This window comes from Carcharhinus amblyrhynchos, chromosome 11, assembly GCF_965287045.1.
Source record: "Carcharhinus amblyrhynchos chromosome 11, sCarAmb.v2.hapA, whole genome shotgun sequence".
NCBI lineage: Eukaryota > Metazoa > Chordata > Chondrichthyes > Carcharhiniformes > Carcharhinidae > Carcharhinus > Carcharhinus amblyrhynchos.
The window spans coordinates 80573051-80598257 of record NC_137334.1 but is presented as its reverse complement, the minus strand read 5'-3'; the positions used below and the strand labels follow the sequence as shown (position 1 = coordinate 80598257).

Below are 25207 nucleotides of genomic sequence, written 5' to 3'. Positions count from 1 at the left end.
AATTACAGTAAAATGGTTTGCTGCTGATCAGTTACCCCACCGCTAATAAAAATGTTCAGCTGTGATGACGCATTCAAAATTGTGATGGCTCACATTCATGATTAAGTACAAAGCTGTAATTAGTTGAAAGAAAGATGAAGATTAATTTTTTTAAAATGGCAATGAAGTACAGCAAACAAAAGTTATAGCCACTCAAAACATACAACAAACCATGCTGAAGCCCAAAATAAGAGTTGCCTGATGACATAAGGCATTTTGAACAGACGTGGATAGGGGGTTAGTTACCTGGGCGAGTAAGAACGCCGGAAGGTCTTGTGGGTAGGAACTGTGGGGATGGAGTGAGGTTGAGAAGGGGTGGGGGGATGCTTTGACAGCCCATCTGCACTCCAACCCCAGTATCGACTGCAGTCACAGTGTGGTCAGAGAAAGAGAAAGAACGAGAAAGGCAAAAAAGAGAAAGAAAACCATATTCCGAGTGGCTTTTGGTCATGCTTTACTGAAGAAAAATTTCAAAACATTAATAGAAGCAGAATAGCAAACAGAGAACACCTCATCCAAGCAAGCAGCAGCAGATTTACTCCACTCTAGCCAATACCATACAAACATACAAGGGCAACAGAGACTGGCATAACATAAATAACATTTCAGACTGTCAGTGTGCAAGTGCAAGTGAGGTTTTACAAATTTTTTCATCTCATGGGTTTTCGCATCAAACGATTTTCATAGCCTTTATTGCATTCATTTTTTTCTCAAATTATAGAAATCACACTGAATAGTATTACAGAAGGAACCCAGGCATTTTATTTTTTAAAAAACGTATTTCACAAACTCTGCTGCAGTGGTGCAAACTAGCACTAAAGCAAATTTCAGGGAGCATTTTGAGCCAGGATATTTCTTCACTCAAGTTTCAGAAATAGAGACCGTAAGTCTGTCAATCGTGGAAAATGGTTACAGCAGTGAGGGAGGCCATTTAGCTTGTGTTTTCTGTGCTGGCCCCCTGAAGGAGCACTCCCTTACCCTGTAAATCTTCCCTTTTCGTGGGCAAATTAAACAACATCCAGGTCCCCACATTAAATTTCAGCTGCCAATTGTCCACCTAAAGGGATCTGTTCAGCAGCCATGAAGGAGAACTAACAATCACTGTACTCCTGGCCATGGTGGGATTCAACTCCATGCTTAACTACATCCTGAACTTTAACCAAACTTCAGAGAACACTACCCATTCCACCAATCTGTTCAACCAATTGTATACTTGAACCAGGAACCGAACAAATCGCAGCCTGGGCTTGGATAGAAGTGACATTTTGGTACATAACTGTCAGATTGGTCCACTGCCTTGTCTGCAACTGATTACAGATCATTCTCTTGAATCAAAAACAATTTTCAATTATGTTCCTAAACCCTTCTGCCCACCTGTTTTGTCAGATTTATTTTTATTACCTTCCTAAGAAGCCCTTCATTTTTTACTTAAGATTTCAAATGCCCCATCCACACCTTGGGCACCCCACTCAATATTGCACCAACTAATTCATCCCATTGTTTTGCTGTAGAGGACTGCATTCTTCAATACTCCAAGAAAGCAACAAGAATTTGTCCTTAAACATCAATAAATTCCATCCTTTCAGTCTGAAATGCATCCTCTTCCATGTTTAGTGGATGCTGAATCCAGAGTTGTTGGATATACTTTTACTTTTGAAAAAAAATTCTCACATATAACCAACAGCATCTTTTAACTTTTTGACTGACTTCACTATCTTTGAGAGTCCCATCATAAATATTCAAATTCCAGAATTATCTCTGGGAATAGAATTGCTGATTAGTTCAGACACAAAATCCACAAACTACCTCAAACACATTTGTTTTGTGTCCAACCATGTCAACTTTCCTCATTATAACTGGTCAAGATGTACCTTCACATAGGTCAGCACATTTGTATACTCCAGGATCTTATGTGACACAGACGCAGCAGTCTGAGTACACGCACAATCATGAACTAAATGTTTTTGGTGGAAAACTGCAGTAGATGCTGGAACCAAATCAGGTGTGGGGCAATTTGGCCCATTATGCTTCTGCCAGTTTTCTACATGAATCAAGATATAGTCCCAATACCCAGCTCCTTGTGAATTCCTTGCTCTCATGTTCATGGAATAGTCTTTCCCTACACATTATTAGGGCTCTTAATTTTGAAATCTTCTTGCAACTCCCTTAGTCTTCTCTGATCCTGTGGAAACAGCTCCAGTATCTTTAGAGTCTCATAATTATAGCTCCCCATCCCTGACTTCATTCTGGTGAATATGTGCTGTATATATCCTATAGTTTTAAACCTTATCTATAATATATTGCCCAAAATGGTCTGTAGTATTTTACCAATGGCTTAATCAGCTGTGTGAAAAAATTTATTACTCACTTTTGTATTCTATGCCCCTCTTACAAAACTAATGGCCTTTTGTGTGGCCTTATTTGCTTTAAATTACATTGAGGGATGTTGATACTTGAACATCTAAGTATCTCTATTAATCCACATCTTACAGGCTTTTCCATTATGGGCATAATGTCATTACACCTGGTGTCCAATGTTACCAAAACTATGACTTTGATATACCATCAAGGAACTGGTTAATGCTTTGGAAACTAACTTGGAATAGGACCCTTGACTTTTGGATGAATTAAAACCAAGGGGCAAAATAAAATGTTCGATGTTCTCTCAACTCAATACATTGCAAAGTAAATGTCAGAAAATGTTATTTAACACTACATTTGGCAAAATAATGGAAAACAGACCTATTGCAAATTAAGTATTGTTGATCATAAACAATTACTTGGTAGTGCAGAATTTTAATGTTTCTAAAAAGAGAAATTTGCCGAAGCTTTTACCTTGCACTCATTCTATCCTGAAACGATTAAATTATTCGAAGTTTAGTCCCCGATTGCATTTCAGTACATTGCTCAGATGGCTGTTTGATTGGATTAGCTAATCAATGGGTCATATGGCACATGTACCTGGTATTGCACAGGCACTGAAATTCATGCAAGCTGATGCTCAATTATACGGTAGACAAAACACTTTTTGAAATGATGGCAGGATCCTGTTTGTGGAAAATAACATTTGTGTAGCTACTGCATAGTAGCAGCAAGAACTGACTTGCTTAACCTGTTGATCAAACTTTTTGAGATAATTTGCCTGTCCAGGCTAACTTAAGAACATAAGAAACAGGAGCAGGAGTAGGCCAACTAGCCCTTCGAGCCTGCCCCGCCATTCAATAAGATCATGGCTGATCTGTCGTGGCTCAGTTCCACATTCCCGCCCTCTCCCCATAACCCTTAATCCCCTCTCTCATCAAAAACCCATCAACCCGCGTCTTAAAAATATTTAGCGAGGCAGCCTCCACCACTTCAACAGGCAGAGAATTCCAGAGATTCACCACCCTTTGAGTGAAGAAGTTCTTCCTCAACTCTGTTCTAAACCGCCCCCCCTTTATCTTGAGGCTGTGCCCCCTAGTTCTACTATCCTTTCTGAGCGGGAAGAGTCTCTCCACCTCTATCCTATCCATCCCATTCATCATCTTATACGTCTCAATGAGATCTCCCCTCATTCTTCTAAACTCTAACGAATACAAGCCTAATCTATTCAGCCTCTCCTCATTGTTCAACCCCCTCAACTCTGGAATCAGCCTAGTAAACCTCCTCTGCACTCCCTCCAAGGCCAAAATATCCTTGCACAAGTACGGCGCCCAAAACTGCACACAGTACTCCAGCTGCAGCCTCACCAACGCCCCATACAGCCGCAGCAAGACCTCCCTACTTTTATATTCAATCCCCCTCGCGATGAAAGCCAGCATCCCATTCGCCTTCCTGACCACCTGCTGCACCTGCAAGCTGGGTTTTTGCGACTCATGCACAAGGACCCCGAGGTCCCTCTGCACCGTCGCCTGCTGCAGTTTTTCGCCACGTAAGTAATAATCCTTCCTACCATTATTCCTACCAAAGTGGACCACCTCGCACTTACCAACATTAAATTCCATTTGCCATTTCCTGGCCCATTCGCCCAGCCTATCTAGATCCTTCTGTAGACTCTCCCCACCCTCCGCACAATTTGCCTTTCCACCAATTTTGGTGTCATCAGCAAATTTCGACACCCTACACTCGGTTCCCTCCTCCAGATCATCTATATAAATGGTAAATAGCTGAGGCCCCAGCACCGACCCCTGGGGCACTCCACTAGTCACCATCCGCCAATCCGAATAGCACCCATTGACCCCCACTCTCGGCCTCCTATTTGACATGATGTGGGTATGCCGGCGTTGGACTGGCATAAACACAGTAAAAAGTCTGACAACACCAGGTTTTAGTCCAACCTATTTATTTGATAATATACTCACAAGCTTTCGGGTTAGTCCCTTCGTCAGGTGAATGGAGAGTTCACCTGACGAAGGGGCTAACCCGAAAGCTTGTGAGTATATTATCAAATAAATAGGTTGGACTAAAACCTGGTGTTGTCAGACTTTTTACTCCTATTTGACAACCAGTCCTCTATCCATGCTAACACCCTACCCCCAACTCCATGCCCCCTGACCTTCTGTAATAACCTCTTGTGAGGCACCTTGTCAAACGCCTTCTGAAAATCCAGGAAGACCACATCCACCGGCTCTCCTCTATCCACCACCCTCGACACATCCTCATAGAACTCCAGTAAATTTGTCAGACACGACTTCCCTTTTAGGAAACCGTGCTGCGTCTGCTCTATCAAGCAGTTCCCCTCAAAATGCCTCACTATTTCCTCCTTGATGACGGATTCTAACATTTTACCTACAACAGACGTTAAACTAACAGGCCTATAATTCCCCGCCTTTTGCCTGGCACCCTTCTTAAACAACGGCGTAACATTAGCCGTTTTCCAATCTTCCGGCACTTCCCCGGAATCCAGCGACGTCTGGAAAATAACCACCAAGGCATCCACTATCACCTCCGCCATTTCTTTCAGGACCCTCGGATGCATTCCATCCGGTCCTGGGGACTTGTCCACAATCAGCCCCTCCAGTCTGTCGAACTTAAGGTAGACTGACACTTGTCAAGTCTGAAGGTGACCCCATGTGTGATACACTGATCAATGATTTGATCAGAGTAATCAATCTTCCTGTAGGCTGTCCCATAATACCAGGTACTTGGGCCATACGTGCCAGCAATTGACTGATTGAATCAAACAACATGCTCCTTCGGCCGTTTGTGATAGGCAGAGTCTGGATCACACTCAACCAACCCAACTTGGCAAAACCCAAAACAAATTATTCACCATTAGATGTGATTTTGCGATTGGACAGCTAAACAATCCCCAAGTGAGCTATCTCTGGACTAAATGACAACATAAAATACTATGTTAAGCTCGTAACATGGCTCATTTACACTTGCTAGAAGCGACATACATTCACACAGGGGTCCATTACCTGCAAACATGAGATACAGGTTCAAGCCTTGTGCTATTTTGAATTAAGAGTGTGGGGAAACTATAGTTCCTTGTTGCTTTTAGCTTGGCAATATTGCAACAAATCTGAATAAACTTGTCGAGCAATTAACATTCTGTTCTCCTATATAGATTGTTATGTTCATTTGAAATTTGGCATTCGTGCAATTGTCCTCATAAGTGTAAGACAAAAAGCTTTGGTAATACACGTGTCCTTTCAGATTATTGATCATACTTAATTTTGAATTTTTAGACTTCAGAATCATGTGAGAACCAGTAGAATTAACTTGTCCATCTCTTTATGCAAGAGTCATCGATGTTGGAATAAACAATTTAATCTTTGGCCCCTATTTCGCACAATCTGAAGGAGAACATTACTAAGTTGTGTAGGATAAAGAGAGACATTTACATTTGGAGGATACAGAGTGAAATTTTCACATCACTATTATCCCACTTGGATGGGGATCAAATAATTAACGATGTGAAAATATCATTCTGTTCTTCATGTAATAGGATATTATTAGACTTTAAATATTCTAAATCTTTGAAAAATCCAACTATGCAATATAACTAGAGTTCATTTAGAAGAATGGTATGTGCGGAATTCATTTTATGGAGTACAAAATAGTTCTCTGATCCATTCAGCATTTGAAGTTTTATTGTGGTAACACTCTGGTCTAGTCAGAATATTGCTGGTTCAGTCCCACTCCAGGACTTGATCACAATTTGATCAGTCACTAAAATATGTGATGGAGTGCTACATTGTTGGGGATGCTATTTTTCAGCTGGATGCTATCCTGAGGCTTTATTGCCTGTTAAGGCAGATGTAAAAAATTTCATGACAAGGGATTCTCAGTGTCTAGGCCAACATTCACTACTAAACTGTTACCAAAGAAGAATAACTGATCATGATTTTGGATTTATGCCGTGTAAATTGGTTGCACTGACTACTTTTAATCCAGCAGTGAATAAAGCTCAGATAAATATTCATTGGCTGCGAATCATCTTGATTATCTTGCATTTATATCATTTCTTTAACCTTTAAATCATGCCAGAGAATTGGATAATTCTTTAGCTTTTTTTTAAGCGCAGTGGGATGGGAGAATTGCCCCCAAATTCTTCCTTAGTCAACACTCATCTATTTAGCTGCTGTGGCCCTGTAGGGCTAAATGTTTAATAAAGCTCCAGTTCATATGGGCAGAAGTACATTTGGAAATTAATATAGAAGACTACAATAAGTCAGTAAACTCTGTCTATAAAATTTTATACAGTACAAACAAATTCCCAACAAATGAAAGCATTAAACAAATGGGCTGGTAGTGCAGCAGAGTTCTCATAAATAAAACAATCAGCTAAATTCCTGAACTGGGCACCTTTGATTATCCGGCATATTGACATGTTTGGCTACATTACAACTTTGGGTCACTGCATGGCCAAGTCTTGGGAAGGCTTTCCATATTCAAACTTGTCCCTTTTTAGCACTAATGATAAATTTATACTTGTAAGCAGTCCATAACCTGTAAGTGACCCATCCTTGTTTATATCTCCTGAGTACAGGACTGTGCCTCCTAAAGGAATTCTATCTGACAATTTGTAAATCCATTTGAGTTAATTTGAGTGATCATTACCACCTCCATTTTAAAAACAGAAAGGATTAAAAATCATACAAGTTTAAAAATCACATAAGCTGCAGGCTGAACCTCAGTCACACAGGGAAAGCTACATGCAAACAATTACAGTAAGCTCAGATAAAGGTCAAGGATTATCTAATTGAATGATGTGCAGCTGCAGTTCTCATGGGCAAACAGGAACAAGGAACAATGGAAAGGGAGTTGAGTTATCATTGGTCAACGAGACCAATTTCTTGGTGGTATAACATAGTTTTAATTGGACATTGTACCCTTATGTATGCATGATGTAGCCCGAACTCTGATTGGATAGAGATAACTCCTATACATCTATTGGTATATGCTAACTACTTGTAATTGAATCTGAGACTTTAATTGCCTTTGTATCTCTGAATTTTTCACTCTGAATGGACTTTCAGAGTCCTATAGCTGGCTATAGTTTAATAAATCATTTTGACCCCATTGTTACTTTGTTTGGCTATGAGGAATGATGGTTTCTTGTTGTATTTAAAAACTATCATTACAGCCTCTAACAAAAACCATTGATGAAATTCTGCTAAAACAGCTGATAGACTGCTAATCTAATCTATTATATTGCCATATACCTGTATATTTATTACATTTACATGCATAAAACTCAAAGTTCAACCTTGGAGGGACGCAAATATTATTCTGTGAATAATCCCTAGTGCAAATCTGCATTATAATTTGGGGTGTCTCTGTTCGCGATCCCATCAGGATCTCCACACTTCAAGATGATTCAATTGTCAGGATCGGTTCAGCCCTGAACAGAGATTCAAATCTCACAACCAATTCATTACCAAAATCATCCATTTCCGTCCTTACTTCATCATCACAAACTCCTGTTCACAACACTGTCACCTCCATCCAGCCTTCGACCCTCCATCACTGTATTGTCACTGGACTGGTAATCCAGAGACTCAGGGTAATTGCTCTGGATACCTGGCTTCAATAAAAATCTGGGATTAAAAGTCTAAAGACCATAGAACCATTGTTGGTTGTCATTACAAATAAACCTGATTCATAATGTCCTTGTGTGGTCTGGCTTGTATGATAATCCAGACCTGCAGCAAGGTGGTTGATTCTTAAAAAAATCCCTCTGAAGTGGCCTAGCAAGCCTCTCGGTTCAAGGGCAATTGAGAATAGGCAACAAATGTTGGCCAGCCAGACATCCACATCCCATGAATGAATATAAAAATCTGCTGGTGGCTTCCCAAGCATACACAGCTACCAAACGCCCTCAACTATGATGCCTTAAACTGCATCTCATCTCATGTAATTCTCCCCTACTTTACCTAACTTCATCAACTTCCATGCATTGATATCTAGTATCAAAATCGTTAACATTAAACATTAGAGGTAATTAAGATCTGATAAATACTTCAGAAAAATGTGACTAAAGGCCTTTACTGTCCACGTTCTAGCACATATGCATACTTGGGCACTGTTATGAGAAGCCTAACATTTATGTACAAAAATAGACAAGCAACCAATTCACAACAACTACATCCCTTTTATGTACAAAAAAAATCAGACACTTTCACCATACAACGTCAGTTACATTCACCATGAACATAAACCACTGCAGTTATCAGCAGATACATTTTTCATTTATTTACCACTAGTTGCACAAGGTTGAGAGGAACACCACACTTGTGGTAAACCCCTCAATGGCTTACAGTAATTTTTCAGTGACCAATAATAATTTTTAAGATGAAGTGTTCCATTTTGTTATTGGGTTTCTATTAATACAGAGGTTCCTCAAACTAGCAGTATTACATTGCAAACAAGAGTTAATAATGCTAATTTATCCAAGAACCATGCTTTTAAAATGTGAAATAAGCCAGAAATACTTATGTTAATAGCATTAAGACAATAGTGTGTATCAGCATATCTGTTTATGTTTTCCCAAAAACAAACAAACAATACAATGTAATGAAAAAAAAAGCTTGTGTGAGAACAATGAAACAGGAATTAAAATGCCATTTTAGTGAGTGCAGTTTGAAATGGCATAATGGTGTGGCAGTTTCATGCACGCGATGTGTTACGAAAAGAAAGAGTTTGATTGAGGGGAGAGAGATACCCTGTATTATTTTGGTGTATACCTTTGCTGCATGACCTTTTCAGGATGTTTTGGAGCTTGATAAGTTCCTGAAAACATCCAGCTCCAAGGAATCTGTTTAAAGTCATCACATTTCCCATAGAAAAAATGGTTCCTTAAAGTGCATTTTTGTCAAGAAACCTGGATTCTTCATTTTTTAAAAATGTGTTCATTTTATTCAACATTATTGGGTTGCAACAATAGCATTTACGTCATATATCACAGAAATTACATCTCGGGTCCGGCGAAATCTCCAGTATCATAGGATAATATGTTATGAAGTATCTGGACTGAATCATAAAGGAAGAACAAGATATAGGATCTGGTACATGGTAATAGGTTTGCATAAATTAATTCCTTATGTGAAACTTCTAGGGTGTTTTTTTCCCTTCCATTATAAGAGTGGGCAGTAGGAAATGAGAAAAAGATGGGACTTGGACACAAAATTTACTGTCATAAATTATCCTCATGGGATGGATCTTAACATTCGTTGCAGGACACCACATGTAGCTGCTATTCAAAAATTGACAAGGCAAGGGAACAGCAGATGGAATAAAAATGAAATGGAAAAAAAAGGCTTGAAAAAGTTATGACTCCTTATGCATTTTGAAGGTTGTAAAGATAAGGAACTTCCAGCAAATGGATGGGATTTTAATTATTATTTTCATAATAGATTTCACTCAGGAACTTGATATACATCACAAACTTGCTATGGATAAGTAAAAAAAAGAATTAATAATTTATTACCTTGGGGAAAGACCACCTTGCGAGCAATTTGTGGGAGAGGTAAGAGGGCTCGTTCGGCTGCTGGAGTGCCGTGAAGGTGTGCGTCCCATTGTGTTGCTAGGTGAACTCTGCAGCAAGAACAGAAAATAAAATGAGCTGTGAATCATTATAAACTTCCACTGATGTCAGCTAGAATTACTGGAACATGAGCAACACTGTCATACATTACAATTGAATCACTCATGTAATTAATCACAAGAGTCTTCAGATCAAAATATCAGAACCAAACCAAGTAGGAGAGGAAAGTTAGAAATGATGTCAACTGCCAATTTCAATTTTTAGACTGCAACTTTAATCTTGCGATCGCATTAGAGGTTGATTATAAAATGAGCAAAAATGCAGCTTCAAAACATAGAAACAGCAGTCGCTTATTTTGATCATCAACGTGTTCATGGCTGCTCTGTGACCCAATTCCAATCTCTGACCCCCTTAACACTGGTGATAGATTTTTCAGAACTCTATAAATCTCAGATTTAAAATAAATAATTAATCCAACAGCCACTGGGAGAAGGAAGTTCACAACTTTTACCATCCTTGTATGCAAAAATGTATCCTTACTTCACTCCTGAAGGACCTGGTTCTAACCTTAATGCCCCACAGTTCTGGATCCACCCCCCAAGAACAGCAGAAACAGTTGATCTCTATCTGTTCCCCTTAATGTCTTAAAAATTTCAATCAAATCACTTCTTAACCTTCTAAATTCCACCACCTACAACTCTTTGTCCAAGTGCTCCTCATAATTTAATCCTTGGAGTTAAGGTATCATTCCAGTAAATCAGTATTGCACCTCCTCCGAAATAAATATTTTCTTTCTATGGCAGTGCACACGACTGAATATTGTCCAACATATGTAGTTGTGGGTTAAAATACACTCTATTTCTATCATCGTACACAGCATGATTGCAAGGGAAGAGATATGTAGATTGCCGAAACAAATATCTTACTTATATCTAGATATTTGACAGTAAGAAATCTAATAGGATATTAGAATCACAAATTTCTTTTCCACTTCCATTTCTAAATTCTAAGTATCATAATGCAAATTATGGAGGTATTTATTCCAACTGGAAATTGCAATTGTGCTATTTGCCCAGCTCACAAAATAAGACTGCTCTATTTTCTTTTTAATTTGTTCCCATGCTATGCGCAACACAGACAGATTGTGTTCACTTGGTATCCCTAGGTGCCCAGAAGTATTCAAAGTTAACTATGCAGTATGGGATTGCCGTAACATGTATGCCAGGCTAGGTACTGTCAGGACATTAGTGAACCAGGTTGCTTTTTATAACAATATAGCAGTTTTCCTTCATTAGTTACTAAATTAATCAATTGACTTACTGAATTTAATTCCTCAACTTGCCATGTTGGAATTTTAACTCACGGCATCCAAGTTGCTAAACAGTACCATGACCATAATACTTCATAACTGGCTATTTTTAACTATTGAATTATTGCATTAAAAAGCGGTAGAAGCGAAGTACCACACTAGTGTTGCTAGAGTTCTTCAAGTGATTGTGAAGGAGCTTGGTGGCACCATCTTGGAATGTTTTTGGCAAGGCACCAAGTAACATTGTGAACTCAGGAGTATTCAGCTCAAACAGAGAAATCAGCACAACCTGCGCAGCCTGGAGGAAACAGAAAGAAGTACTGGTTAAAAACAAAAGGAAACTACAATGAAAGAATTCTGCTCATTCCTATTAACCCAAGAGCACCATCTAAACAGTCCCATTCGAAATCAGATACCCAATGGGAACCTTGAATAGCCTTTGCTACATTTGAAGATTATTGGCTTCTCTTTACACAGATGCAGCATTATGTTCTGGTCACTGCATCTAGGCTCAGCATTTCAAAATAGACATGATCATATATTATGGACCCTGCATCTGCGCTCTGCATTTCAAAGGGGCATGCAACATTTGCGTTACAAGCCAGAAACTACTGACATCAACTATAGAGCAGACTGCAACATTGCCATTTTTACAGTTTAACCTGTTTAATTTTTTCGTAAAGAGTTCAGCACTCGGGTTTGCACCATACAGCTTAAACTGATATAGCATTACTGAAATCAATCACAATAGACACGTAGTCTGCTGTCATTTTCTGATACAAAGATTGTTCTAAGCAGTTACCATTTTTAAACCTCTATTCCCAGCAGCACAGTGACATTTAGACAGCCAATAATCTTTTTTAAAAAATATAACATTCCTCTTACTAATTTGTATTTCACATTAAACTATCAGAATTTGCTATTTTCTGTGAGCTTTTTTTGTCACAGCGTTTGGTATTGGAAAGGACAAGCAAAAGAAAATGGTAAAACAAATTCATTGAACACTTGCAGAATTTTCAATAGAAATAGCATTCTACAACTTGAACTTGCAGCTTTTCCTTATGCCAAAGAATATCATGGGTGTATAATAAATCCTGGCAGAACATGCTATGCATATACAAATCACAGCCCAGAAGATCATCAGGTGATTTGTGCCTATTTTGGCTTTTAAAAGAGCTATCCAATTAGTCACACCCTTGTGCTTGTTCACCATAGCTTTGTAATTTTTTTCATATAAGGTATTAAACTAATTCCCTTTAGAAATCATTACTGAATAGGAAGCAAAGATAGGGCCCATCAGAGATGTACATGATAACTTATGTGTTCAGAAGAAAATGGGCAGGATTCTCAATGACATTTTGTTTTTACTGAGATGGGTGATTCAGACAAGTGATGTGAAAAGTATTAGACACAATAAGTATAATGGAAGAGGAAAGTACTGGGCATCTTTGAAGATGAATAGTGCACCAGGGGCAAATGGATTGTATCCCAGGCTGTTGAAGGAAACCTGATAGGAAATGGCAGGTACTCTGGATGATTTTCTAATCCTCGCTAAATGCAGGTGAGGTACCAGAGGATTGGAGGTTTGCAAATGTTGCACCATTATTTATAAAGGATGCAAGGGATGGCTCAAAAAACTAGAGGCCTGTCAGTCTGATTTTAGTGATGGGCATATTATTGGAAACAATTGAGAGAGGATAAACTTAGAAAGGAATAACAGCATGGCTTTGTTAGGGGAAATTGCATCTTTCCAACTTTTATTTTTGAGGAAGTAACAAGGAGGATTGATGAGGGTAGTGCAGTGGATATTGTCTACATGGATTTCAGTAAGATATCTGACAAGGTCCCACATGGCAGACCGGTCAGAAAAGTGAGAACTCCTGGGACACAGGAATAAGTGGCAGACTGGATCCAAAATTGGCTCAGTGGTAGGAAACAACAAGTATAATGGTCTATGGGTGTTTTTGTGAATGGAAAACAGTTTCCACTGGTGTTCCACAGAGCTCAGTGCTGGGGCCCTTGCTGTTTATATTAATGATTTAGACTTAAATGTAGGTGGGGTGATGGGGAAATTTGCAGATGGCATAAAAATTGGCCACATAGTTGATAATGAAGAGGATAGCTGTCGATTCCAGAATGATATCAATGGTTTGGTTGAGTGGGTGGAGATGTGGCAAACGGAATTCAATTTGGAAAACTGAGGTAATTCATTTGGGGAGGGAAAGAAAAGCAAGGGAATATTCTATAAATGGGAAGATATTGAGAGGGATTGAGGAAGTGACATACCTTGCAGTTCACGTCCACAGGTCCTTGAAGGTGACAGGACAGGTGGACAAGGTGGTCAAGAAAGCATCTGAAATGCTTTCTTTTATTGGATGAGGTATCAAACACAAAAGCAGGGATGTAATGATGGAACAGTACAAATAGCTGGTTAGGCCATAACTGGAGTTGTGTACATAGCTCTGGTCACTGCAATTGCTTCAGGAGAATGAAGAGACAATTCACAAGAACGGTGCCAGGGCTTGAAAGCTGCAGCTATAAAGAGAGATTGATAGGCTACAGTTGTTCTCCTTACAGCAGAGCAGCCCAATGAGTAACCTAATTGAGATGTACAAAATTATGAGGGGCCTAGACAGGAAAGTCTCATTTCCCCTAGCTGAAGGGTCAATTATCAGAAGGTTTAAGGTGATTATATAAGGATTAGATGAGAGATGAGAAAAAAACCTTTTCACCTAGAGGATGGTGGGTGTCTGGAGTTCATTGCTCAAGTTGGTGGTTGAGGCTGAAATGCTGAACTAATTTAAAAAGGTACCTGGATCTACATCTGAAGTGCTGTAACCTACAAAGCTATAGACCAGGTGCTGGAAAGTGGAATCAAAATAAGCAGTTTTTTTTTCAAAACTTTTTTTTGGCTGGCTGAGTGATTTGTTTCTACAGCGTAACACCCTGAATGGCCAACACTCTCACTTCCCTCCAGAACAACCACTCACCAATATGCTGTGCTTTCTGCCCCTCCTTCAATTTCATATCCATGCAGCCATTTCTTCTCTAACCCCTTGACCTTCAATTTTGTTAACAAGTTTATTAATGGCAGTTCATCGAATGTTGGATGCCTCATCATTCAAGAGAGCAACAACTTTTAAATGTTCAATTAGCTCGTGACCTGTGTACGTCAGGGTAACTATTCCAATTTTAAGTAACCAGAATAATAAATATATGTCGTGCAAGTGCATAAATCTGCTGGGAATGCGCTGGAATAAAAAGTTAATATTCTTGTTAGAATTAATACACAGTGGTGCATCCAATTAACATGGGCAAGGTTATAAGTTCAGATCTACTACACAGTCATATTAGCCCCAAATTCTTTTACATTTAGGTAACAATTAACTACAAGTGGATTTACTACAGGCTTGCTAGCATCAATCCAATTTGCACTGATATCAAAGAATACATTTCAAGTTTCAAATAAACATATATTTAAAGAACTGTGTTAATGTACTTTTAGATACATTAGTTAACAGATGAGCATGCATTCCAACACTACAAGCAGCAGTCCTCATGTCAGGGCCAATGCTGTTTGTTACTTATTAACACTGCAAAGAAAAGGCAAACCTTATTCCCAGAGTCCACCACCTACGTGCTGTATAATTATGGGAAGACAACCGCCATTGGCAATACAGTAGAGTGAACAAACACATGGTTGTTACACAGAAACAGAAATCAGTCAGGCCAAGACCCTTGTGCAGCCAAGTTAAAAAAAAGAGCCAATGATACAGGGAAAAAAAGCAACTTGAGATTAGTAGGTGCAACATTTTTCTACCTGTTTACACTTTTCTTCCAGGCCAATTTCACCAGGCCCAGAGGTACTCGAACAGGACCTGGCCAACACCTCATCACTCAACCAACTATGCACAGTCTGGGTTTGACAGGTGGGAAGGGTATTAGAAAAATTTCAGTACACAATAAACAGCAGTTGCATGATTAACAAACTTATATAAAGCTTACAAGCCACAACAGAAAGTGACTAGTTGTGTTTGCAACAGAGAGATGCTGGCTTTTGCATTAATTAAGACTGTAACCTTACAGAGCTGCCAATTGTGATTTTCTTTGCCCCCTATACATATTAAAAAGCTAATCATTTACTTGATTGTGGGAAAAAATTAAGTTCCTGTCTCAAAAGACAAAAGAATGCCACAATCTTGTTGCCCATCAGTGCAGAACAGCCTAATGCGAGTACAAAATAAATAGTTACGAGCATGCTTTACAACTCTCAGTTGCAACACTCACAGATGGCCTGGATCCTACAATAGCTAAAATTTTGCATTTCTGAAATCGTCTTCTCCGAATCTGGCAAAACGTTATGGGTTCAATATTACACAATGAATGTACCAACAGTAGAATGGCATTATAAGCAATATATCAAACCAAATGATACCTTTTCCTTGAACCTATAAGGAATTTAAAACACATTAAAACTATTGCATTGCTTTGGACAAGAGACTTTGGAATGTTGAATAGAAGTTATGGACTCATAACTCATGGAACATTCAAGTGGTGAACTAAAGACTATGCAAGTGGCATATCCATCTTAAACAAAATGAACATAGCTCATACAAGATGGTTCAAATGGTCTCCTTCTGTGCTGTACCATTCTATTTGTTGAACTTACAGTTCCCAAACACATTTCCACATACTTGGAATGGAACGAAAAGGTACGATATGGGGCACAAATCTGAAACAGCTATACCATGACCTGGGGGTTTTAAACTTCTATTAAATTCTATTATATTTAGACTTCTATTGTATTACGTCAACTGAACAATTGCTACACACATTTTGTTGTCAGATATGGTGTAGCTCACTGATTTGGAGGCTGGAACATGATTGACTTTAGCAACTGCTGTGGCCTTACATTGGGTTAATCTGTGGAATGATAAGCAATTTGCTTTCGTTAAAAAAATGAACACTTTTCCTGTGGCAACTTTCCTTCTGACTGAAAAGAGATTACTGTCGAATAAGCTCTTCGCAGTAAAGAAATACATTAGCAACATGGGTGCTCAAGTTGTAACTCCAGAAATAGGCCATCAGACCATATCATAATCTCTTTTGCTAATAATTTACATATTTTGATTTTTTTGCAGAACATGTCCTAAAGTATTTCCACAGTACAGGTTCACATTTTAAATAAAGCCTTTTGATGAAACAACGCATCCTGAAAGTGTTAAATGCATTTTACGTTGAGAAGCAATTTTTGAAAGTGGCACTTTGAAAAGAATGTCCATAGAATCCTACAGTGCAGGAGGCGGCCATTCAGCCCATCAAGTCTGCACCAACCACAATCCTACCCAGACCCTCTTACACTAGGGTCAAGTTAGTACAAATAATCAACCTGACCTGCAAATCTTTGCACTGTGGATGGGAACCAGGGCACCCGGAGGAAACCCACGCAGACAAGGGAGAATATGCAAACTCCAGGCAGACAGTGACGCGAGGCCAGGATTGAACCCGGATCCCTAGTGCTGTGAGGCAGCAGTGCTAACCACTGTGCCACCGTGCCATCCCAAACAGACACCACCACGGTGATGTCATGAAACTTGACAGGTTCTTGTTGGGGGATTGAACCCTGGTTGCCCGTTTGACAGGTGGGGATACAAACCTCGACATCAATGAGGAAGCTCATTATGGAACAAGGAAGTTCCATAAGCACAACCTCCTCTTTTGGCCGTTTTGAAAAATGTATAGATGGAACGTTACCTTTTGCCAAAAAATGAAAAAAAAACAAAGAATTCCTTCATGCAATATGAATGAGTCACATTTCTGGAAGTTGACGTCCTCTGCTGTCTTTAGATAGAGGAATAATGCAGCACAGTCACTAACTCAACTGACAGATGCATAGTAACTAACTGCACTGATTGCTATGATGAGATAAATTGGACAACATCTAGCATGCACACATGCAGTAAAAACAAACAAACCTGGAAACTACTATCAGAGAGACCCAGCTCCTCACAGGATTGTGCTGTTATTGACTCAATCAAATCAATGTAATAGGGTGAATTTAGTGTACCTGATCACTAGTTCCGCACTAAACAGCTGAAAATGTTAATGCTGGTACATTTAGGAGCCAGGAGATTTTAAACATCATGGTGGGAAGCTGGTCAGGAACAGGTAAACTCAGGCACGAGTCAATCAAGTTGGTGGGCCAAATGGGCACGCTGCAGGAAATCTGGCCAACGGCAGGGAAAGTTTAAAGCTTGCATGTCAATTGACTCTCTCGGCCGTGTTATTATGTTTCAAGTTCCAACTAGCCTCCTTGGATTAAGTTGGCTATACACCAAAATTCCAACCTCAGCTCAGATCATCACAAAAGGATTTTGAGATATACCACAGATGACTCGTGGAGGGTGTTGCACTGAAACAAACACTGGGAGAGTTTTCCCAAAAAAAAAATGACAGTTGGTGTGATCTTATAACTTCGTCCTGTCCAACTTTTGGGGAAGTGAGGTAGCAGGGTCGGGCAGATGGTCCTACTGGCAGGGCTTTAATTCTGTACCTTCCATTCCAAAAATCTTAGTTTCTCTTTTCCCCTTAAAAAAAATTTGAAACCCCCCACCAAATGCTCGAATAAGCCCCTGATCATTCCCATAACCGCTATCTTCATGGCTCAACATGTATCTATTTTCTCTCAAATGTGAAGGATCTTGCAATGCTTTTTGCAATAAAAACACGTAACCGCAACTTGACATTGCTGGAGTAGTGAACCCAAAATGTTAAGAAGGGTGTTATTCAGAAAAAGGTATAGTTCAATAAGTTCATGATATTCAGAATTTAGTGCTGCAGGGACTTGCAGTAAACATGGCTGTGAAATGAGCTGCAGAAAGCAGTGTTCTCAAGCAATTCATAAATCATGTTGCTGTACACCCTCTTCATACAAACTAAAATTACCTGATAAATGTTAAAGTTTGAAAAGTAAGTATTACAGTTAATACTATTTGCATGACACAAATGCTTAAAAGATTTTAAAATGGCAAATGTTACTTGGCCTATATAAACTTAACCCCCACCACTGAAATACAAGTGATTATTTCACTGCAAGTAGTATGTCTGGAAAGAAGAACAGGTTTCCAGTGTCATTGCACAATATCATGGGGCCATTTACAATGACTGAACAAGTCAAAAGTTAATTTTATGACATAGCACTGTGATTTTCCTGATACTGTGTAAGTTACACATTATTGAAGGGCCCATCAGTATTGAGTAAAATGCAGATAAAGGGGCAGGGCTACTGAAACAAATGAGTGTGCTAGCTCAGTGGATGGGGTAGTCAGAAATTCCACTCCTGCAAATTAGCCAGGGCATTTCCTTCCAAAACTGAATAATTGGCCTCAAGCATTGAAGACAAAATTTGGGCATTTTTATAGACGGCCTTTAATTTGAACCTCAGAAAAATGAGCCTTTTTTTATCCACTTAAAACCTGAAACATTTTAAAAGCAATGGATATAAAAATAAAATTTATTTAGAAGGGCATAGTCAATATAATTTTCAGAACAGTGCAACCTATTGTGGGGGGATTGATAAATAGCTTAGCTTACTTTGTTTTACTCATGTCTTATCCAACAGTGCAAAAGATGACAGGCATGACAAAACTGACATACAAATTAATGTACCTCCAGGAATTGGTACAGTTGCAAGATTTTAATATGCATTGAGTATTATATATTAAAGCTCCAGTCAACTTTCCATTATAAATTCCTAGGCCTTGTAAGCTTGTGCTATAATGACATACTGAGATAAACTTATATTGGCAGCCCTGAATAGAAACGTGGACAGAGGAATTTAGAATGCTAATACAAGGACAGAATGCATAATTTTAGTAAGGACTGAGTTACAGCCGCATATCCTGGTCCAATTATCTGCACCTCCTGATTTCTACTCTCACTTTATCTAAAGCCACATTTGGTCTGGATGCCATGGGCAATGTCATGAGATTGCACATGGTATCACAATGCAGGCCAAATGTGGGCATTTGGGACTAACTTAGGGATTAAAAAAGGGGTGGCATGGACAAGTTGGGCCAAAGGACCTGTTTCCATGCTAAACCTCTATGACTCTATGATTGCCGAGTGTACTGGTATATTTGCACATACGTTTTTATGAATATGTCATCAAGTGTTCAGTTACAGTTCTTAAGGAACAGTGTGTTAAGTCACAGTGAATAAGTAAATCTTCCATCGAATACATGTTAAAACTCATACACAAAGCAATCTAACGTAATAAGGGGACTATTAAGTAGAAGGCTTAATTTTTCTCACTTTTAGCACATAATTGTATCAAAATCCTTTTACGCAAATGCTCATGATTTCTCTACTGCAAAGGGAAGGTATACTATGAACCTGCATACTTCTGGGATACAAGGAAATTCTGATTCCCTGGACGAGCCTTAGCTTAAATTCACAATAATAGAGAAGGGAAGTACCATGTCACAGAGGAACAGAAAATTGGACCTTCCTGAAGGGAAATCTGAACCAGATCAAGATAGATTAACTCAATGGCTTCTGTACTAATATGTTAATACTCATTATACCTTTCGCAAAGCGGATCCTTGAATTAAAATGTAAAATTAAAAACTATAATTTTCACAATGGCAGTCATAACATTTTGCAGCATAACAGTGCTTCTTGTTCCATTTCCACTGCATGCCTAAATTTTAAGTTTAAAAATGAATTTTTCAAAATATCCTTATGGATTCCAATTCTATTAATATTCCAGATAGGACATTCCATATCCTAAACAACCTTCTGTGTAAACGAACACTATCATTCATTCCATTTAATCTTTTCATAATTTTACATTTATGCCTGTAGTTAATAGTTTAGCAAAAATCAGTGGAAATAGTTTTTACTTCAGCAATATCTCTTAATTTTGAATATGTCCATCAGATTTCCTCTTAATCTGCTTTGTTTTGATTAAAATAGTTACGACTAGACAAATTTAACCTTCTTATTCCTGAAATTTTAACAAATTTCTTGTATAACACATATGGCATAAGAAATAAGAACATAAGAAATAGGAGCAGAAGTAGGCCATCTAGCCCTTCGAGCCTGCCCCGCCATTCAATAAGATCATGGCTGATCTGTCGCTGCTCAGTTCCACTTTCCCGCTTTCTCCCCATAACCCCCAATCCCCTCTCTTATCAAAAACCCATCAACCCGCGTCTTAAAAATATTTAGCAAGGCAGCCTCCACCACTTCAACGGGCAATGGCTGTGACACGCTTCCTGAAGTAAAACTGAACACAGTTTCCCTGTATTACTTTCCACAGATGTTCCCAGATCTGCTGAGTTTTTCCAGCGTATTCTGTTTTTATTCCATTTTATTTCTAGCGTCAATGTTTTGCTTATATCATAAAATGAGGGGTTAATTTAAAGTAGAATAAACCAGAATGCGAATGCACAAATTGCCCTTTATTTTTTGTAAGTTTAGAAAATGAAATGAAGATTGGATTATTGATACTGAAAGCAGAAATATTAAACAAACATTACTTTTTCATGTTTTAAAGAACTAGGGACTTTCTCCGCAAATAAATTTTTTAGGAGTGGAAAGGTCATTCAGCTGTAATAACGGCTTAGCAAATATTATAAACCTAGTTACACGTCATTAAGGTGGTGTAAGGAGAAAACAACATAAAATGGAAGTTCACATCTGTTTAGTGATGGGTGAAGATTACATAAGAACATAAGAACATAAGAAATAGGAACAGGAGTAGGCCATCTAGCCCTTCGAGCCTGCCCCGCCATTCAATAAGATCATGGCTGATCTGTCGTGGCTCAGTTCCACTTTCCCGCCCTCTCCCCATAACCCTTAATCCCTTCTCTTATCAAAAACCCATCAACCCTCTTCTTAAAAATATTTAGCGAGGCAGCCTCCACCACTTCAACGGGCAGAGAATTCCAGAGATTCACCACCCTTTGAGTGAAGAAGTTCCTCCTCAACTCCGTTCTAAACCGCCTCCCCTTTATCTTGAGGCTGTGCCCCCTAGTCCTACTGTCTTTTGGACTTCAAACATATATTTGTGGAGAATAAGGAAATCACAAACAGCAACTTCTGATTTCGGCACTGCATGCATGCAGACACCATGGGCGGGATTTTCCAGCCACTCTCACCCCAAGGGCCAAAAATCCCACCCGAGTTCAATGGACCTTTGCATGGTCTGTGTCCCACTTGCTGTGATTCCTTAAACAGGCAGGATGGGAAAATTCTGCCCCATATATTTCCACTAGTTTCAGATATCGATGCCAAACGCTGATAGTTTTTCCATTAGTACAACCACAAAATCTGGGCTTATTTTCCAACTACAGCTTAACCAATAAGTTAAAATCTTTACTTCCATCCTGCAGAAATAAATTTCAACATTTAGGAACCTGTATGCATGCAATTTACAGCTTTAAATTAAACCCTTATTTTACAATACAGGCAAAACATTGATGATTTTAGAAATCTGGAATAAAAACAGAACATGCTGGAAAAACTCAGCAGGCCTGGGAACATCTGTAGAAAAAGAAACAGAGTGAGTGTTGAGTCTGTATTATCTCCTTTAGACCTGATAAGGAGAGTCATTTTCACTCAAACACTAACTATTTCTGGAATTCTTCTATATTATGGCAAACTACAGCATCATTATCAAAAATCTAGAGGGGGTAAAAGTACCAAGTACTGAAAAATGGGTTAAGTTCATGAAAAGACAGTTTAATATTCTTTTGCAATGGTTTTCCATTGACTATTTTAGAAATGATCAAAATGCTACTTTACATAATGAAATAAACTTTGGATTATGAAGTTTAGTTTATTCTATCTAAATGAGCTGATCTGATTTTCATTACCGAGGTACATACAAGAACAAGTCCGTGAGACGACAGGCTTTACTGATCTGATCATTATTTAGAAGAAACAAGAATGATCTACAGCTATCAATTTATGATTAACTGACATCTGATTTTACCTGAGTAAATGTAACGGCCTTGAGCAAGTTAAAATCTATGCCATAACCTTGGCTGCAATAGCTAAGATGTAGACACATTTAGCCACAGAAGACAAACAATCCCTTTCCACTTCTTTCAACTTAGTCCCAACATAGATAAATTACTGACTTACATCCTATTCTGAAATGTCACGTACACCTCAACACGAAACACTCCTATGAACAAACAAGTCACTACAGCCAGAATAAGGTTGCACAAAGACAACTGGGACACAGGAACAGAAGTAGGCCATTCAGCCCCATGAATCAGTTTCACCATTCATTTAGATCATAGTTAATCGGTATTCCTAATTTCATGTGTCTGTCTTGGCACCGTATTCCCTAACCTAACTAGCAAAAATCTATCGATCCCAAATCCAAAATGATTAATTTATGATTGGTCTTAACACGGTTTACTGGTCTTTAAAATTAATTTTTATGGTCACTATGCAGCAAGGAATAAACACAGCAAAGATTAAAATACCAAGGTTCGCAGACCGGATTCAAACAAAATTATTTTGTAGTGAATTACACTGCTGTCTTGAGATTCACATACAACCATAACATCAAAATAATGAATGGGAAATCATAGAATCATAAAGCACAGGAGGAGGCCATTCAGTCCACTCTACTTGAGTTCATAAATAAATTCTAAGTTATCTTAAATTACCTACCTTTCTCACATCAGAGCTCTTTGGTTCAGTTGTCCAGGTTATGATTCGGGAAACAGCAAGGCGGGTCTCACTGGAATTAACAAAATCGGCTGGGTCCATCTGTCTTGCCAGTCTCTCAATGTACTTCAAGATTGCAACTTTAACCTTCAAATAAAAGTATGTGAACAAAATAAAGTAGGCACGAAACATGCTTGATTGAACACAATTAGTAGAGCCAAAAAGAAAGGAATCATTTAAAAAAATTCACCTCAAAGATCGAATACAAACAACATTTAATTTAGTTTTGAATAACGTGCTATAGATATAATTTTTTTTTAAAACTATGCTTGAGTCACTAGCCTGAACAGAGTTAAACATTGGATAGAATAAGCCATATACATTTGCCCTGGGCTCAACAGAATAACTCTGATACAACAATCATAGAATCCCTACGGTGCGGGAGGTGGCCACTCAGCCCATCGAGCAAGCGCCAACAACAATCCCACCCAGGCCCTATTCCCGTAACCCCATGTATTTACCCTGCTAGTCCTCCTGACAAAAGGGGAGGATTTAGCATGGCCATTCAACCTAACCCACCCATCTTTGGAGTGTGGGAGGAACTGGAGTACCCAGGGGAAATCCAGGCAGACACAGGACAAATGTCACGACAGTCACCCGAAGCTCGAATTGAATCCGGGTCTCTGGCGCTATGTGCTGCCCCGTACCTTATAAATGCAAGTTCAACCAATCGATTTATTTCTGTTACGGCATCATGAAAGGTCTGTACACAAATCTACTTAGCTATATTTAATTATTCCCTCTCCTTCACATGCTGTACCATTTCCATCTCAAGAGGCTGCTCTAGATGTCTATCAATATAATGACAAAGAAGTAGACACAAGAGTACAAGTAGAGCAGAGAATATTTTACATCACAATAAAGGAGCAACTCTAAATGGAAGTTTTATTTCTCATTTCAAACTTCAGCCATCAAAACCTCTTATTTTCTGCCAAACATCAGTCTGTGATCCAGACAGAATTTGGCAGGAAATGGTATCCTCACTACACAGTAAGGGCCAAAATGTCAAAATTACCCAACTGTGCAAGCAGCATATTTCATAGATCTGAACTGGATCATCTCAATCCTCTCTTTTGAGCCAGTTCAGAATTAATTGCTGTTAAATCTCAAGCTATTATAGGCTCATTGTTTTAAAGTTTCAAGTAACTAATTCAAATCATTTTTCCAGAATATGTCAAGTGTAGGACTGGATATTTTAATACCAACCTTGAGGTTCGGTGTTTGTGTTTGATCCACAATGAAACGCATAAGAATATTGAATTGCTGATCAAATGGGAAGGACTCTCTACAAGCAGAAAAGGGAGTTAGTGTTTCAGAGTTCACAGTTTTATCTTTTGTGATTCGCTAGCATTTATAATGTTGAAATGCTTCCTGATGTAATATTCTATGAAAGTACTGACAAGAACTAAAATGCATCATCATCACACCTTTTTGCCTTCCATTACCATCGTTGTCATTTAATCACTTGCTCTCCACCTCAAAGACCTTCCATTTTGTCTTTTTTTTGCCTCACCCCCACTCTCCTTTGGGGGTGAGGGCTAGGATGTCTAACACTTGTGGAGAACTGGGCCAATGTTCCAGCGAATGAAGATGGGCCTTCCAATCTGCCCCAACCTCAATTCCTGCCTCAGGAGGGAAAGGTTCCAATTTCAGCCCCATCCCTACCATTCTGCCATAAACCAATGGGGTTGGGGGGAGGAGGATGTCAACTGATTTTCCAGTATACTGAATAGACTCTATGATCTCCACAGGAAGCAATATCAAAACAGCAGAAAATCTTCTAATTCATGATTTTCTCCTCAAAAGGGGAAAACCTGGCCCTTAAGATTTTGTTGCGATGAAGGAAATGCAGCAGCCAATTTCCTCAGAACAAGTTCCATGACTAGCAATCTGTTAATGACTAGATATCTATCATTAGTGATGTTGATGAAGGGGTGCATTTTGGCAAGGCCAGTAGGGATAGCTCCCCTACTCTACCTCAACATTATGACCATGACCTTTCTTGATGCATAGCTATGATTGAAACTTGGGAGTAAAGGCACATTTTCATGATTTGGAAACATTGTGAACTGAGGAAGATTGCAATAAACTTCAAGAGGACATAGACAAGGTGAAAGGGTAGACAAGTGCCAGATGAA

General features: G+C 38.9%; 1 protein-coding gene across 16 annotated transcripts in view; it reads right to left on the bottom strand.

Moving 5' to 3' along the window:
* Positions 1 to 25207, bottom strand: part of clasp1a (cytoplasmic linker associated protein 1a) — a 258110-nt gene that overhangs the window by 32461 nt on the left and 200442 nt on the right. For 11 of the 16 annotated variants that reach the window (XM_080199457.1, XM_080199456.1, XM_080199458.1 and 8 more), the window contains 5 exons: positions 24276 to 24354; positions 23013 to 23156; positions 15142 to 15237; positions 11476 to 11619; positions 9956 to 10062 (listed from right to left, as the gene is read on the bottom strand). In XM_080199457.1, coding sequence (XP_080055583.1) covers positions 9956 to 10062; positions 11476 to 11619; positions 15142 to 15237; positions 23013 to 23156; positions 24276 to 24354 — 570 coding nt within the window. The remainder of the gene's footprint in view (positions 1 to 9955; positions 10063 to 11475; positions 11620 to 15141; positions 15238 to 23012; positions 23157 to 24275; positions 24355 to 25207) is intronic. The other 5 variants (XM_080199468.1, XM_080199470.1, XM_080199469.1 and 2 more) reach the window with 1 other exon arrangement.